Source organism: Mya arenaria, chromosome 12, assembly GCF_026914265.1.
Source record: "Mya arenaria isolate MELC-2E11 chromosome 12, ASM2691426v1".
Classification (NCBI taxonomy): domain Eukaryota; kingdom Metazoa; phylum Mollusca; class Bivalvia; order Myida; family Myidae; genus Mya; species Mya arenaria.
Window position 1 is genome coordinate 17,725,757 of NC_069133.1, and position 16,777 is coordinate 17,742,533.

The 16,777-nt window shown below is 36.1% G+C and overlaps 1 protein-coding gene across 6 annotated transcripts in view; it reads right to left on the reverse strand.

Annotated features, from left to right (window-relative positions):
• LOC128211359 (huntingtin-like) overlaps positions 1 to 16,777 on the reverse strand; it is a 69,555-nt gene that overhangs the window by 8,466 nt on the left and 44,312 nt on the right. For 4 of the 6 annotated variants that reach the window (XM_052916065.1, XM_052916061.1, XM_052916063.1 and 1 more), the window contains exons 40-53: positions 16,152 to 16,329; positions 15,360 to 15,437; positions 14,309 to 14,452; positions 11,875 to 12,051; positions 11,124 to 11,215; positions 10,293 to 10,447; positions 8,943 to 9,011; positions 8,021 to 8,114; positions 7,346 to 7,663; positions 6,492 to 6,647; positions 4,036 to 4,053; positions 2,492 to 2,679; positions 917 to 1,031; positions 46 to 191 (exon numbers count right to left, since the gene is read on the reverse strand). In XM_052916065.1, the coding sequence (XP_052772025.1) occupies positions 46 to 191; positions 917 to 1,031; positions 2,492 to 2,679; positions 4,036 to 4,053; positions 6,492 to 6,647; positions 7,346 to 7,663; positions 8,021 to 8,114; positions 8,943 to 9,011; positions 10,293 to 10,447; positions 11,124 to 11,215; positions 11,875 to 12,051; positions 14,309 to 14,452; positions 15,360 to 15,437; positions 16,152 to 16,329 (1,928 nt within the window). The remainder of the gene's footprint in view (positions 1 to 45; positions 192 to 916; positions 1,032 to 2,491; positions 2,680 to 4,035; positions 4,054 to 6,491; positions 6,648 to 7,345; positions 7,664 to 8,020; positions 8,115 to 8,942; positions 9,012 to 10,292; positions 10,448 to 11,123; positions 11,216 to 11,874; positions 12,052 to 14,308; positions 14,453 to 15,359; positions 15,438 to 16,151; positions 16,330 to 16,777) is intronic. The other 2 variants (XM_052916066.1, XM_052916064.1) reach the window with 1 other exon arrangement.

The window sequence follows — 16,777 nt, forward strand, 5'->3', positions numbered from 1 at the left end:
ACAACAATTTTTAAGTGTGTATTGCCATGACAACATAAAGCTCACCTATCGACGCTCAGTTTCACGATGAGGTCAGCGTCCTGCGATGTGAGAACGTCAGTTAGCAATAACCTCTCAAGACCTTTCAGAATCGCCAGGTACACTGTGGTAGTAATGCTCTCTTCATTGCTCGAGGCCATGGTAATGGCAAGCTGTGTATATATAAGACAGTACGTTGAATGTGAAGTAGGGTATATGTTAAACATGGTGATGGCAAACTGGACATGTAAAACATGAGTATGATTAATGTTGAGTAAGGTATATGTAAAACATGGTGATGGCAAACTGGATATGTAAAACATGAGCATGATTAATGTTGAGTAAGGTATATGTAAAACATGGTGATGGCAAACTGGATATGTAAAACATGAGTATGATTAATGTTGAGTAAGGTATATGTAAAACATTGTGATGGCAAACTTGATATGTAAAACATAAGTATGTTCAATGTAGAGCAGGGTATATGTAAAACATATTTCATGTATATTAACTAAAATCCTGCAAACTGGATGCGTTGTCTGTCGGGAGCACCCTGATTTTTTTTCTCGTAAAGGTCACCATGACAGAAAATGCTCATCTAATGTTTCTTGTTATCATATACCTGACTTCAGATTCTTATATCTTGTATATTGTCCCTTCACCAATTAACCACAAAATCAGGAGGTGATGTCTACTGACCATGACCAGTGTGCATAACAAGTTTGAAGGCCATACACCAAGTTGTTCAAAAAAATTGAAAAAAAGTGTGATGCCACTGACAACGAAATGCCTAAACTGCACATTTTGGTGACATAACAGAGAAACTGCCAATGGCACAGTTTTTTTCAAGCAAGACTATAAAGTGTTAACTGTAAATGTAGATCTATACAAGCCACACCTGCAGTATGTGGGCCGGGAAATCTGTGTCCCGTGTCTCACTGCTGTAGTTCTCCAGAAGATAGAAGGCGGTGGCCCACAGGGTCAGCATGAATCGCTCATTGTACACAGCCAATCTATAGAAAAGAATGTCAACACTGTCCATTATGTTGGCTTTTCATGCAATCAAATATCCTGGCGCACACAAGCAGAAAAATGAACTAATGAACCGTAATCACATACCGTAAATGACTGGGTATAAGACGATAGGGGGTATTAGATGCAGGGAAAAAAAATTGTGAAAAGTCCAAGAAAAAAACTTTTAATCTATGTTTTTGGTTAATAGACGCATAGAAAAGATGTCAAATCGTCTGGCATTTTCGGCCACCATGTTTGTTGACAGTGACAAAAATTATTTTTTCAAATGGCGACGATTATCTTTAAAACCATACAATGATAAACTGTCGAGAATGAAAAGTTAAGTTATGCAAAAACCTTATATTGTACGGGTTTGGTCTCAAAATGTCAACACCTACAGAAAAGAATAAAGAATGTGACAAAGTGCGAAAAAACAAGACCATTATCGCAACAGTTTGTAGTATTGGTATGTTAAACAGGTTAAAGGCAGTCGAGTTTTTCACACCTTCTCGTACAACTGACAAAGAATATTTTGACAGTGCCCAACTTTGCTTTTTTATATGCAAGTTTAATTATTGTTCAATTCAATTTATTATTCAAAATAATATTGAATAACTTTAATCGAAAAATATTTTTGTTTAAATTATAAACGTCTTACGATATACAGTATCCCGATCTTCAATTGCCGTTTTAACTTGTATATACTCGATCAATATGACGCGAGAAACATCCCTTTCTTCATAAATCTAAACAAACTCTCGGCTTGAAATCGACCTCAGAAAAAAAGTTAAAAAAATTGTTACTGGGTATTATATGCAGGCATTTTTTTGCATCGAAATCTGAGGGAAAAAAGGGCGTCTAATACCCAGTCATTTACGGTATTCAACATATAAAGAAGTTTGGTAAAATAAAATTTATGTCCCTATAATTTCTGTTTTTTTGGGTTATTTAGTTATTTATATTTGATATATACATGTAACTTGGAAGTTTTGCTATTTGAATTGTCGTCAACACTGTCTCAAACAGAGATATGAACTTGTGCAATCACACAAGCAACATATAATTATTTGGGTATAAATAAAATAGAGTATAAAAAATTTGCTGTTCATTCTGTTGTTGTTGTCTTTTTTTGTCAAAAGCTATCAAACTTGAATCTTAAAAGTGTGAAATTTTTGCTAATTGAATTGTGAAACTGAAGGAGCTTCAAATTACTTGAAAATAAGATGCTGCTGAGTAAAAGGTATGATATCTTTATATTAAGTACATGTAGGCTCGGTTGTTCAAAATTCATGGTAAGGTTTAACACTTACAATCATTGTTAAATGTAACGTTGTCAACGTTAAAATTAATGTTCAAAGCTAACGCATCAGCGTAAAAGTCAGTAATTCAACAAGAGCTTTGAACAACGGGCCATAGTGCATGCAAGTTGTAAAATTAGTAGTAGATAACCTGCACTTACTGTATTTGAGACTGTATTGTTTTGAGCAGGTAGTCAGTCATAAGGGGAACCAGCTGCCTGGAGACTTCATGTATGTTTGCTTCCAACAGATACAACACGCCGTGAAGCGCCGATAACCGGCTTGGGATATGCGTACTCCGCAGATTTGCGTCTATTATCTTCACAAGTCGCTCAGCTGATGTATTGTCCTGTAAGCAAACAGAAAAAAATATTATGTAATACATAATATGTATACAAATATACAAAAATTTACATATCTTTAAGGCTAATCACCTTTATGTGCAACAAATATTTCTAATACCGATCAATGGTCATTTTGAAAGGTACCATAGAACTATGTTTATTAAATGTTTAGTTCTTTGAAAAGTATTTAAATTTCAAAAGTGAACTTTCTTTTCTTTTCAGTTTTGAAATGTTTTTATGACTTAAAGATGCACTCTTACTCCCAAATAAGATGTAGCACTATTGAACGAATGTTTTAATTTACCGAAAAGGATGAATAAATATCATCAACAAAGCTTCTTATGAAGGATATCGTGTTCAATTTGAAAAAAAAGGTTCAGAAAACACAGTATTTCAACCTTATTAGACAAAAGTTGATCACTGTAAATCTTTTAGGACCCACCAGTCATTTAATATTTGTGCATTTTTAGCTATTAAATTCAGGGTTACAATCTTGTTATCAGTTATAAATATTTTCCATAAATGCATTATTTAGTAGTACATGTAGTTAATAAAGGTTTATCACTCAAAATTTATGTTTGTTATACATGTGTTTTCATTGATTTTAAATACAAGTATCACTTTAAAGCATTGCAAAATCATTAATTATACATGTATATAACAGAAGAAATGATATGTACCAATATGCATTAGAAGTAAACCAAATAAGTTGAATCCTATATGAGGTTTAATAATAGACAAGCTGGAGTTGAATAACTACCGGTGCATGCAAAAATCAAGGATGTGATCAACATTGGAGCTCAAGGTCTGAAATCATTTTCGAAAGTGGAGTTGGGGCCACTCTAGGCAAAGGCCCCTACTGTTGATAATGTTCATAAACTCATGTTAGCTATCAATAATTCTTAACTTTGCTAACCAAGGGAAACAACTCTAATATGGTTAAAAATATGTATTTTGTTACTGTTAAGAAGCTCTTTTGAAGGCTCTCCTGACTTCGAATTGAAGAAAACTGAAGTGTCAATAATTTGAACAAATTTGACTTCGAATTCGAAGAAAACTGGACTGTCAATAATTTAATCAAATAAATGAAGTAACAATCAAATTATTATTATCATTATTTCATTTTTTTGTTGGTTTCTGGAGCTACTGGATCCACAAGAATCCACGGATTTATCACATCCCTGATAATCAATCTTAAGTCTGGATGCTGTGTGATGGGTATACATGGGCTTCTAAAAATGATAGAATAGAAAAATACTGATATGATTTTCTTTCTTTTCAAAAACACAGGCATTCCCATGCATGGAATGATATACAAGCTGTGCCCTGGACAGAAGGGTCATTTTTCAAACAATACTCACAGGAGCCTGATTCAGCAGCTAATGCATACAGAAGAATAAAGGAGTGACATACATTTTGGATCTTTCAAAGGGTAATAATAGTTCTAAAAAAATAACAACTATTACAGTACAAGTTCATTATGTTGGGCAGATGTAACAAGTACATAATGTTGGCCAGATGCAATAAGTCCATTATGTTGGCCAGATGCAAAAAGCTCATTATGTTGGACAGATGCAATAAGTTCATTATGTTGGCCAGATGCAATAAGTCCATAATGTTGGCCAGATGCAATAAGTCCATTATGTTGGCCAGATGCAATAAGTTCATTATGTTGCCAGATGTAATAAGTCCATTATGTTGGCCAGATGCAATAAGTTCATTATGTTGGTCAGATGCAATAAGTCCATTATGTTGGCCACATGAAATAAGTTCATTATGTTGGCCAGATGCAATAAGTCCTTTATATTGGTCAAATGCAATCACTTCATTATATTGGGCGGATGCAATAACTCCATTATAATGGGCAGAAATACTAAGAACAATATGTTGGCCAGATGCAATAAGTTCATCATGTTGGCCAGATGCAATAAGTCCATTATGCTGGCAAGATGCAATAAGTCCAGTATGCTGGCCAGATACAATAAGTCCATTATGTTGGCCAGATGCAAAAAGTTCATTATGTTGGCCAGATTCAATAAGTCCATTATGTTGGCAAGATATTATGAAAATCATTATGTTGGCAAGATGCAATAGGTCCATTATGTTGGCCAGATTCAAGAAGTACATAATGTCTGGCAGATGCAATAAGTTCATTATTTTGGCCAGATTCAACAAGTCCATTATATTGGCCAGATTCAATTAGTCCATTATGTTGGCCATTGATGCAATAAATTCATTATGTTGGCCAGATTGATGCAATCAAATATAAAGGTGCACATGATTTAAAAGAAGAATATTTCTCATCATTAATGGCATATCATTTTTTATTAAAAGAATAGACCAAGTTCCGAAATTAAGTAGTTATGTTATGTCTTCAAACTTACCCACTGAAACTAAAAATTTGTTTTCATTTTTGAATTCAATCATAAATGATACTTCCAATAACATAAAACATATTAACATTTACCAAATTACCACTTAAAACTACACCATATTTGTGTCTAATTAACAGTCAGAACAGTTACTTATTCTTTTTAACTTTTTACTTTATATTAGAATATAACTTTTTATTTACTTAATAAAGGACATAATACATCAATTATAATCTGGTTAATCAACATAGTAATCACTTTGACAGAAGCCTTTGCCAAAAAGTATTTTCTCCCACTCCATAAAATCCCAAATCCTATGTCTAGCTCCCCCTCCAAAGGTCTAACCAGCTAGCTCTTTCTCCATAGAACTAACCCCAAAATAGGTATCTAGCTACCTTTCCAAACACACAAAATCGTATATCTAGCTTACCCACAATTGGCCAAAATCATATATCAAACTTGCTCTCCATTTGATTATACCCAATTTGTGTATCTACCTCGCCCCCCTCCCCCACCCTCCATAGGACTAGCCACCTATTGTGTATCTAGCCCCCCCTACTGTAGGACAAACCCCAAACCATGTGTCTGACCCCCTCTCAATAGGACTAACCCCAAATCATGTATCCAGCTCCCCCTCAATAGACTAACCCCAAATTGTGTATCTAGCTCCCACTCCATAGGACTACCCCAAGTTGGTATCCAGCTTTCCCTCCATAAGACTTACCCTTAATCATGTAACTAGCCCCCCCCCCCCCCCCCCCCCCTCTGTACGACTAACCCCAAATTGGTATCCAGCTTTCCCTTCATAGGAATAACCCCAAACCATGTATCTAGCTCCCCCTCCATAGGACTTACCCCAAACCATGTATCTAGCTCCAACTCCATAGGACTTACCCCAAACCATGTATCTAGCTCCACCTCCATAGGACTTACCCCAAACCATGTATCTAGCTCCCCCTCCATAGGACTTACCCCAAACCATGTATCTAGCTCCCCCTCCATAGGACTTACCCCAAACCATGTATCTAGCTCCCCCTCCATAGGACTTACCCCAAATCATGTATCTAGCTCCCCCTCCATAGGACTTACCCCAAACCATGTATCTAGCTCCCCCTCTATAGGACAAACCCAAAAACCATGTATCTAGCCTCCCCTCCATAGGACTTACCCCAAACCATGTATCTAGCCCCCCCTCCATAGGACTAACCCCAAATAATGTATCTAGCTACCCCTCCATAGGACTTACCATAAATGATGAAATCATGTATGTAGCTCCCCCTCCATAGGACTATCCCCAAATCATGGATCTAGCCCCCCCCCCCCCCCCCCCCCCCTCAATAGGCTAACCCAAAATTCTATATCTAGCCCCCCGCCCCTCTATATGACAAAACCAAAATTGTGAGCAGCCAATCATGGGGCTATATTAATAATTTACAACTACTTACCACTCCAACAACAGCAGCTGCCTTACACACGCCAACAGTGAGATACTGTAGTGAGATCTCATCTTCGTTGGGTTGGGACTTGTAAACCTCAAACAGGGTATCTAGGAGCCAATCAAACTGCTCGCGCTCCGCAAATAGGTCAGACAGGCACACAACCTGCAAGTGTTAAACATGATTATTTAATATGTGGCAATGTGAAGGAGAAACTAACATGAAAATTGTGCGGAAATCTATGACTCATTATCACTCAAATTTGAGATTTGATGTCCGAAAAATAAACTAAATATAAATTCTAATGACACCCATTTCTTATATCTAATGATTAACTTTCATTTTCTCATGCAGTATCTCTCATCCCATTTTAAGTGTGAATCGTTACAAGAGCATGGGGGGGGGGATAAATCAACAAATCTATTAGCCTAATTGACCTTGCTTCACCCATTACAGTCATTGGTAACATGTAAAATTATCACTTTTGAATTATGGCCAAAAGGTCAGGTTTACGCATGATTCTGCCTCTGATGCAGATAACGGACAACACCAAGGCTCTGACAATAAGTTTGAGTAACTAACAATAGAACAGTGAAACGAAGGCTAATGCTTGTTCCTGTTTGCTTCTTTTAGGTGAAAAAGGATAACCCTATTATAAATTGAGTTATGGGCCTTGCCATACTTGCTATTCATGTAAACCTAGTTTCGTTTGAATATCTATAATGGTTTTCGAATTATGACCAAGGTTCAAGTTTTTGCACCATGATGTCAACACTGCCACTGCAGGCAAAAATAACCCTAAGGCTATAACAAAACCTCATCTGTTTTACTTGTAAAAACACACTAGCAATAATTCTACTTACAGACTTGATAACTTCATTGAGCAACATAAGGGATGGTTTATTATTGCCATTTGGGAGAAGCCATTGTCTGTACAGTTCTAGCAGAAACTGCAGGCAGGAGTGTACATCCAGTCCTGCCACGTATAATGCCGTATCCCTGGTGATGGTGTCTTCTGAGAGGCTTGTTGCTAGGTTGGTTGCCGAGGAAGTGCCAGGTGCCCCGAAGGATGCTAGTGGCAGGTCCTGGTGACTGGAGCTCTCCATAGAGTCGGTGGTCTCGGAGTCGGACAGATTTGAATCCAGAACTCCAACCACTGACCATATGGATTCAATTGACACCTGAAATAAAAGGAATTCAAATATTACACACATCCATAATTAGTCACAAACAAGAGCATCATTAGCGGATACCAACACTGGTCTGTTTTATTGTGTTGTTGTTGTTTTTTACTTTGAAAAGCCCTTAACTCAGCACTCTGATTGGACAATCGTAAAATCAATTGACCAATGGTAAACGATATGACAAATATCTAAACATTATTTCTCATAAAAAAAACTACAGACAAGCTAATAAAAATTAAATTAATTGGCCTTTTTCTGAAGCTTATCAATTGGACTTTGTTAGTAGCACAACAATCATAGCTTGGGAGAAACTTATATTGATTTTTCTCTGTAAATTTTTCAAGGTGATTGTACCTGTCCCAGACTGTAGTCATCCACAGCTACATCTCTCTCCAGGTTGGCGTCAAACATGTACTTAACCCCACCGCAGCAGAACCCTTTCCCCGGCCTGCAAAGTACACAATATATCATAATGCTTAATTCATTTTTGCTTGACCTGGACGAAACAATTAATGGGGTACAAATTAGGTTTACACATTTGAATGTGTTATTATGTTTAACTTATTTGATTTTAATGTTCAAAACCAATATAAAGCATGATTTGTGTACATGAGGGTTTTTTTAAGCTTAATAAATGGGGGTTTTCAATTAATAGCTACTTTAGCCACAAATTTCCCAGTTTAAAAAAAAAATCAGAATAATTCTTATCTGTAAAAATAAATTTCACATAGCATTTAGTGTTAAATATGGCAAAATATCTAAAACAATGCAGCAACTGTCCAACCAAGGTTACAATAAGCAATAACTTTTCTGTCATTTCTAAATTTTTTAAGGCAGTTAACTCAAAAACAACACATGTGACATTACAATATTATATGACAGCAATATATTACAGGCCTTCCAGCAGCCACTAACAAAAAAGTAGGAGGTTTTCTGACAGAAATGCCACATTGAATATTTTAGTGAATGATGCTTGGTCGGTTTCTGTTGCTGAACTGTGTGGGTGAAAAGATGATGCACGTCAAAGTGGAACATGTTGCCACACCTTTCAACAACAGAAACCAGCCAGTTTGACATCTTTTGTTCATTTTCTGCAAATAAAACTAGCACAAAGATCAAACTTTAATATTTTTGCGGACTTTATTTTCAAAAAAGTAGGAATAGTAGGAGTTTTTTAGAAAAAAGTAGGAAAAAGTAGGTAGCTGTTAAAAAAGTAGGAAAAAGTAGGAAAAGTAGGAAAAGGTAAGAATGCTGGAAGGCCTGTATATTACCGTACCTGGCGTGTGTGAGTTTGTTGAGTTCCTGTTCCACATGCCCTCGTATCACAGTCAGCTTCTTACCACACCTACAAAACACATGTAGCCAGAGTGTAAAGGGATGAAATGCTTATTTTGATGGTAAAATATCATCAGCTGTTCAAAGAAGAGCTCTATAATTGATATTTTATTAAATACATGTGACTGAAAAAGCTCAATTTTGCCTAAAACGCTTTTTGGAAATAGACTCCCCCTTGGATTGGAGTAACAATATTATGTTCAAATGGATATCTGCCAGTTTCTGTATATAAATAAGGATAACTCAATCAAAATAGTTGAAAACATAAAATCTCAGGATGAGTCTCTTTAAAGAATCATTATTGAGCAAATACTGATCTGAATTTAATAGTGCATTTCATGTCACTTTAAGCTTCTACCTGTAATTACCAGTTAGTGTAACAACATTGTCAAAATCCAGGCAGAAATTGTGTATTATTGTTACGGATGGCAATGAGTAGTAAAATCAGTACCCTAGTACTTGGATAATTTTCCGATCAAGTACTCAAATAAACAAACAAGCTAATATTGGTTTCACAAGATAGATTGAAAACAATGTTTTTTTGGCATTTTTTTTCCTCTGGAGTACTTGAATAGTGAGTACTCCTTGCCATCCCTTATAATGATGCTTACAGGTTTAAGTATGCCACAAATTTCAGTCTAATTCTGAAGATTAAAAGAGGTACTTATATTTGAAAAGTATGCCATCTCCTTCTAACCAGACAAATGAGGCTTTTGAAATTTACAGAGCATTGTGAAATGACTCCAAATATTCATCAAAAGATATCGAAGCTCCTAAAATCTTTTGCAGAACAGAACAAAAATTATCAGGGCTTTTTCTGCCCAATATGGGAAAAAGACCCTAGACATTTTGGGAAATTTCACGTCGTTAAAATGCCGAAATTGGGAAATTTTACAGTTAAAAGAAAAAGCTGTCTAGCCTCCTGCGAACTAGGAAATGATTTTATATTAGTTTATTTCCCTTTAAAAGACCCAAAATGGCTGAAATATCAATCCTTGGGTGTAAATATCTATTGCAATAAATCGATCATGACAGAAAATATTTCTTACAGATAACTGAATGTGATGAAAATCAATGATTTCTGAGTTCAATTAACAAAAAAACTTTACATCACATAATTTGTTAGGATTGGGAAAAATATCTTATTTTTTGCTTTGGGAATGGGTCCGATAGTCGGACCCGTGGGTACTATAGAAAAAGCCCTGATTATGTTTACCAGAAAGTAATAGACCCATGTGTCAAATATCATTCAAATTATGACTGTCGAAACATTTACAGATGCACCACTGACCTTGTATGAAGAAATGCGAGGGGTTTATCTCGGGGCTGGACGTCAAATGTCCCCTGGGTGGGATTTCCTGGGGTGGGGACTATCATGGTCTGTACCAGCATGCCCGTGATGGCCCGTACTGCCAGCACCATACAATGGGTCCTCTCTACCTCTTCCTGAATAGACAAGGTCAGCTTTACTTCCACAGAGAACTAGTTGTAGATCCCCGGCAGTTAGCGACATCAAACCATAAAAATACCTCAAATGAGCAAACCATTAGCACACTCTCTCCGCTGTACATAAATGTATATTACAGGTAACAAATCATTCAACCCTGTATTTGCGCTGCCGTTAGACATGTGCTCAGACACGTCTTGGGTGAGATGCCTAAGCAGTGCTTTGTAGCGCAACACAGCTCATATTTTACATATGAAAGACTTTTTCTAAGGTACCATTGCACATAAGTTTGTTACAAAGCTCTCGCCGGCAATCAGCTTAAGCAACTCACCCCCATGCCATTATTAATAAAACATTTTAAGTCATGTTCTAACTTACATCATTTTCTAAAAAGAATCTCACATTATCACATGATATAATCACTTTAAGAATCTAAATTTCATTACATTCTTATATTTGATTCAAAATACATATTTTTATGTAAAAAACTTTTCCATTAATCTATGACAACAAAAATTTTAGGAAATTGACTTATGTTAAGAAACAACATAAGATGTTTTATGAATACCGCGCCTGTGTTGTTAACTCCCAGAAAGTACATGTACATTAAACATTGACAAGTGCATAAAAATAAAGCCAGATCAAACATCGTTCCTTGCAATGTACACCCCGTACCTCAGGTGAAATCTCGTGTTCAGATGCATCCGGGTTAAGAACTCCCAAAAGGCTCATCCAGGTCTCCTCAAACTGCTGCCGGGATATCCAGCCTGTAAATATGATATTTTATAACCCTGACTTAAGGTATGTTTGTCATGATACATCAATTTCGATTACAGCCTAAAATGACTACAGCGGCAGATACCATAGTCATTGTAAAACACATATTATTGAAGATCAAACAAATACATGCATATCGATTATTATTATTGCTAACAAAGTTATCAGCTATTGATGAACAAAAGAAAAATCCCTATAATTGAGCTGCATCACTCGATTTTTGGACTTCAGACTTCTTCAAACAAAATTCTTTCTGTAAAAGAATAGTCATTGGCACATCATTTTCCGGATGTTTTTGTCAATTACTCATTTTCGATAGCAATTACAGCTTTAATTCCAAATTTATTTCAACGGTATTCATAGAAATTGGCCAGCCTGCCTGTAATCTTCCATAAGGATTTTGTGTAAAATAGGAACAGTAATTACAAGCAGTTTGGAGTATTGATTTGATAATTTTGCTTGTAATTTCAAATACTTACTTTTGTTATAATCAAACATAGCATTTTAGAGTTATCATTATGAAATATTTAGAATTGCTTCCTGAATGTCATTTAACTGAAACATCCAATAAAACCAAATCTATGTCTATGGCCAGAAATCTTTTGATGTGGCTAATATATTCCATTATTAAAATCTCAACAAACGCTACCTATTATGCTGTTTCTGAGGACAAACTCTTTCAGCACTTCTTTATCAAGCATGAGGTCCAGGGGCAGGGGAGGTAACTTTGTCTTTGGTTCCCCACTCGGTGTTGGTATCCAGCCCATTTTCCACACGATGGGTGGGGTGCGGGCAAAACTGTTCAACACCGGCAGTCTCGACAAACCTGGGGTAAAAATATAATAATTGAGAGCAAGAAATTTCTTCATCCACTATAACACTAATTTTTTCACAATTTGATAAATGCAGATTAGGGATTAACTGAATAAAAAAAGCAATGAATTTCTTAAAAAATGAACAAAATCTTGACAAGACTGACCCTTCCAAAGCATAATGTATGAATAAAAAAGTGAAAACATGCATATTTGCCATTTTATTTTTTTTTCAAAATAAACTTTTTCCCAAATTGCAAGGCACAGGCGGTGAAAATAATTCCAAAAATATCACTGACTAAGAATAACAAATATTCAAGAGACCAAAAGCAAATATGATTAGAGATTGCTGTTTTGAACAAGAGCTGTCACAGTATGTGACGAATGCCCCCGAATGTGACATTGACCTATAAACAAGAACAGTACATGAAAAGTTAAAGATGCAAACAAATACATATGGTAAGTTATTTTAAATTGCCTCTGAACATAAAAAATACCACCCATACTTGACAACCTACATTCTTATGTCCTTATATTCAGCATTCCATTGTGAATAAACACTAAGTGTATCTTTCACCTTAGAGGTAAGGACATGGGTCTTGTACCCGACAAGTCGTCTTGGTATGTCGAACACATGTGGCAAGTTATTTTAAAATCTGTCCATACAAGAAAAAGTTACAGCCCGGATATAACAATCAATACTCTGTATCCTTATATGCAGCACTACATTGTGAATAAACACCTAAGTGTGACCTTGACCTTAGAGGTAGGGACACGATTCTTGCACACGACACGTCGTCTTGGTATGTCGAACACATGTGGCATGTTATTCTAAATTCTGTCCATACTAGGTAAAGTTCCAGCCCGGACATGACAACCTTTACTCTATGTCCTTATATGCAGCATTCCATTGTGAATAAACACTAAGTGTGACCTTGACCTAAGAGGTAGGGACACGGGTCTTGCACCAAACACGTCGTCTTGGTATGTCAAACACATGTGGCAAGTTATTTTATAATCTGTCCATACAAGGGAAAGTTACAGCCCGGACACGACAACCTATACCCTATGTCGTTATATGCAGCATTCCATTGTGAATAAACACTAAGTGTGACCTTGACCTAAGAAATAGGGACACGGGTCTTGCACACGACACGTCGTCTTGGTATGCCGAACACATGTGGCAAGTTATTTTAAAATCTGTTCATACAAGGGAAAGTTCCAGCCCGGACACGACAACCTTTACTCTATGTCCTTATATGCAGCATTCCATTGTGAATAAACACTAAGTGTGACCTTGACCTAAGAGGTAGGGACACGGGTCTTGCACCCAACACGTCGTCTTGGTATGTCAAACACATGTGGCAAGTTATTTTATAATCTGTCCATACAAGGGAAAGTTACAGCCCGGACACGACAACCTATACTCTATGTGGTTATATGCAGCATTCCGTTGTGAATAAACACTAAGTGTGACCTTGACCTTAGAGGTAGGGACACGGTTCTTGCACGCGACACGTCGTCTTGGTATGTTGAACACATGTGGCAAGTTATTTTAAAATCTGTCCATACAATGGAAAGTTACAGCCCGGACACGACAACCTATACTCTATGTCCTTATATGCAGCATTCCATTGTGAATAAAACCTAAGTGTGACCTTGACCTAGGAGGTAGGGACACAGATCTTGAAAGCGACATGTTGTCTTGGTATGCCGAACACATGTGGCAAGTTATTTTAAAATCTGTCCATACAAGGGAAAGTTACAGCCCGGACACGAGTTATTGAGCCAGACACACGGACGGACGGAAGGACGGACGGATCGACGGACGGTGCGATTTTAATATGCCCACCTTCGGGAGCATAAAAAGCACTTATCTCCCCCATTGTACAGTATGAGACTGGAGACAAACAAACAGGGGTGATCTATTGGTCATGAACAACCTGCATACAATGTATGAAGTTTCTGGGTCTTAGCATTCTCAAATGATTGAGCGGAAATTATGTGTGACATACTGACTGACTGATGTACAGGGCAAAAACAATATGATTCTCCCAATTTATTTGGGGAGACATAAATATATCAAATTAAAAGCAATATATATATATTAAATTATGCTTACATTAAAAAAAAAAAAAAAAAAAATCCAATATGATATTCAAAGTCTAAATCTTTCTGCAAGGTACTTGACAAGACATGTTTTTTTTTTTTTTAAATGCTTGCTTTCATTTAATCTATCATATACAAGTACTTAATACATTCAACTCTTACCAATAATAAGCTGGGTGACTAGGTGTGAAAGTGTCCGTGGCAGGCCGATCACACTGGGGGTGACCTGCGGCCCCCGCACCTCCAGGGCGTATTGAACGAGTTCAGTTATTTCATCACAGGCACGCGTCAATGAGTCAAGATGGTCTACAAGGACATTTTAGAGGAACATTTAGAGCAGTATATACACACTGATTTAGGTTTATAAGCAGTTTATAAGCTTAATGCTTGGAAATCGCGATTTGGTAGCAGAAATGGGTCGCCACAAATGACGAAAAAGAAACTCGAAATATAAACTTTTCAGCTCATTAACTTCAGCAATGTCTTGTAAAGCATAAGGTGTAGCACCTGTAAACCGGTAAAAAACCCATTTAATTCACACTGAACATTACAAGACTGTTACCCAAACATCCTATATCAACAATATTTTCATAGTAGGGTAATGGTTGTTGTATGGTTGCACCTTTCATCCTCGGTACCCAGGGTATCATAACATATTTGATACCCTTGGAAAAATGGCTATCAAAACTTCATAATGCATAAATATTCTTAAGCATTTTTGACCAATGCTAATCAATACCAAAAAGGAATGAATCACCATTGTGAAGAGCTAAATGCAAATTTAGCAAAATGTTTTTGAATTTCTGCCTTAAACAATTTAAAAGCTGCCATCTTATTCATTTCTTCAGAACCGAGATTTCATCCATTACTTCATCCATTTCAATACGCTGGATCTCTCACCTCTTTTATTACTCATGTACAAGATATTTACAGCCAGTTTGCCCAGGGTATCATATATTGTAATGAATAAGCTGGTGTACCGAGGATGGTAGAAATAGATCTTTTGTTAAGGCATTTGTTTGGCCTTGATCCTTGCACCTTCAAACAAGATCTTGGTTTAATTTCTACCTAATTGGCTTGTCCCTGCAATTTCCATTGTTTTATTGTAGATTATTAAATGGAAAATCAATAAGTATTTCATAGGTTTGTATACCTGAATTTTGTGTTTACATTTTAATTAATTTCAAGGTAAAGTGTTCAAAACATAACTAACCATCCTTTCTTGATGACTTGGCGGGGGTTTCCTCTCGTCTGATATGTATACACATGTGTTTCCCTGGCAACACACATACTGAAAACAGTAACATTTTTAATCAAAGAATGATTTTTATATTTAAATGAAATGTAGCAATACTAAAAGTTCTACCAATATTTTGTGAAAAATTTATATCCAACAAACACACAGCAGAGCAAATCTCAACACTCCTCTGATGTTTTTCAGTCAAAAAAGAGCATAATTAAATACTTATAACAGCCAGAGGACCTTGCTGTATATGTGTGTATTGGCAGCATGTCTAACCAGTTCGATCAGGCCTTTTTCTGCACATCTCATCGGTGAGAATATCTGACACATTCCAAATGCCAAATATGTACATTTTTTCCTAATTTGAAGAAAAAAATTTGGGTGACATTCATGGTTAAATACACTAATATCACAGAGAAATGTTGCCCATAATGATGATATTGTTGATGATTTTTATTCAACTCAATTTTTGAAGGTACTTTATGCCAAAATGACAAAAAAGGCTTGAAATTACTTCCAAAATCAGTTAATTTTACAATGCAAAATTCCGAATTTGTCTAGAATTTTTTTCCCAAAATGGACTGAAAAAGCCCTGCATTTGAATATCTTGAAAGGTCTTTGAGTTATGGTAAGGTTGAAGTCTTTGTATGACAATGACAATAGCGATGCTAAGGCTATGACAATACGACGACTTCTGATTTCTAAAAACAGACAACAAGTACTATTAAAATAAAAAACTGGATATTGATATGGCTTACTTACAGGATGACACAACTAGGTGTACAGCACTTGTAATTGAGCACACAAGAGTCACATGATCTTTCTGACCAATCAAAATGCAGAGTTCACTATTCTGCAGGACTGCACTCACACACTGTAGACTGGTTGCCAAATGTTCTCCGGTGGGCATGCTGTGGTTGCTTAGCAACCAGCCTATACACTGGAATAAAATAAATAAAAATCACATGGTAACAAATTCAAAATTGATTTATGATTGTGGCTATCATTGCCTAAAGAACTACCCTTTGGTAATAAAAAAACTGTCATTTTTTTATTATTCAAATTTGATGCAGGACTTATTCAACAAACAATACAGTAAAAGCATTTTAAACAAAATTATTTTGAATTCAGCATAGGAAAACATAAATGGGCTGCAAAATAATCCTCAATCCAGTTGAAGCTTATTATAATCAATCATCCATACTTTGATTTAAAATGAAATATATTACTTGAAGCAAAACTAGAGCCCCATTTTTCATTCGTTGTCTCTTATGAAAAAGGGGCATTACTGAACAATTATTGAATTTAAAATTATTGGCCTTGCTATACATGTATGTTTTTTCTCTGGCAATTAAGGTACACAGTTTCCTTTCAATATATTGAACAAA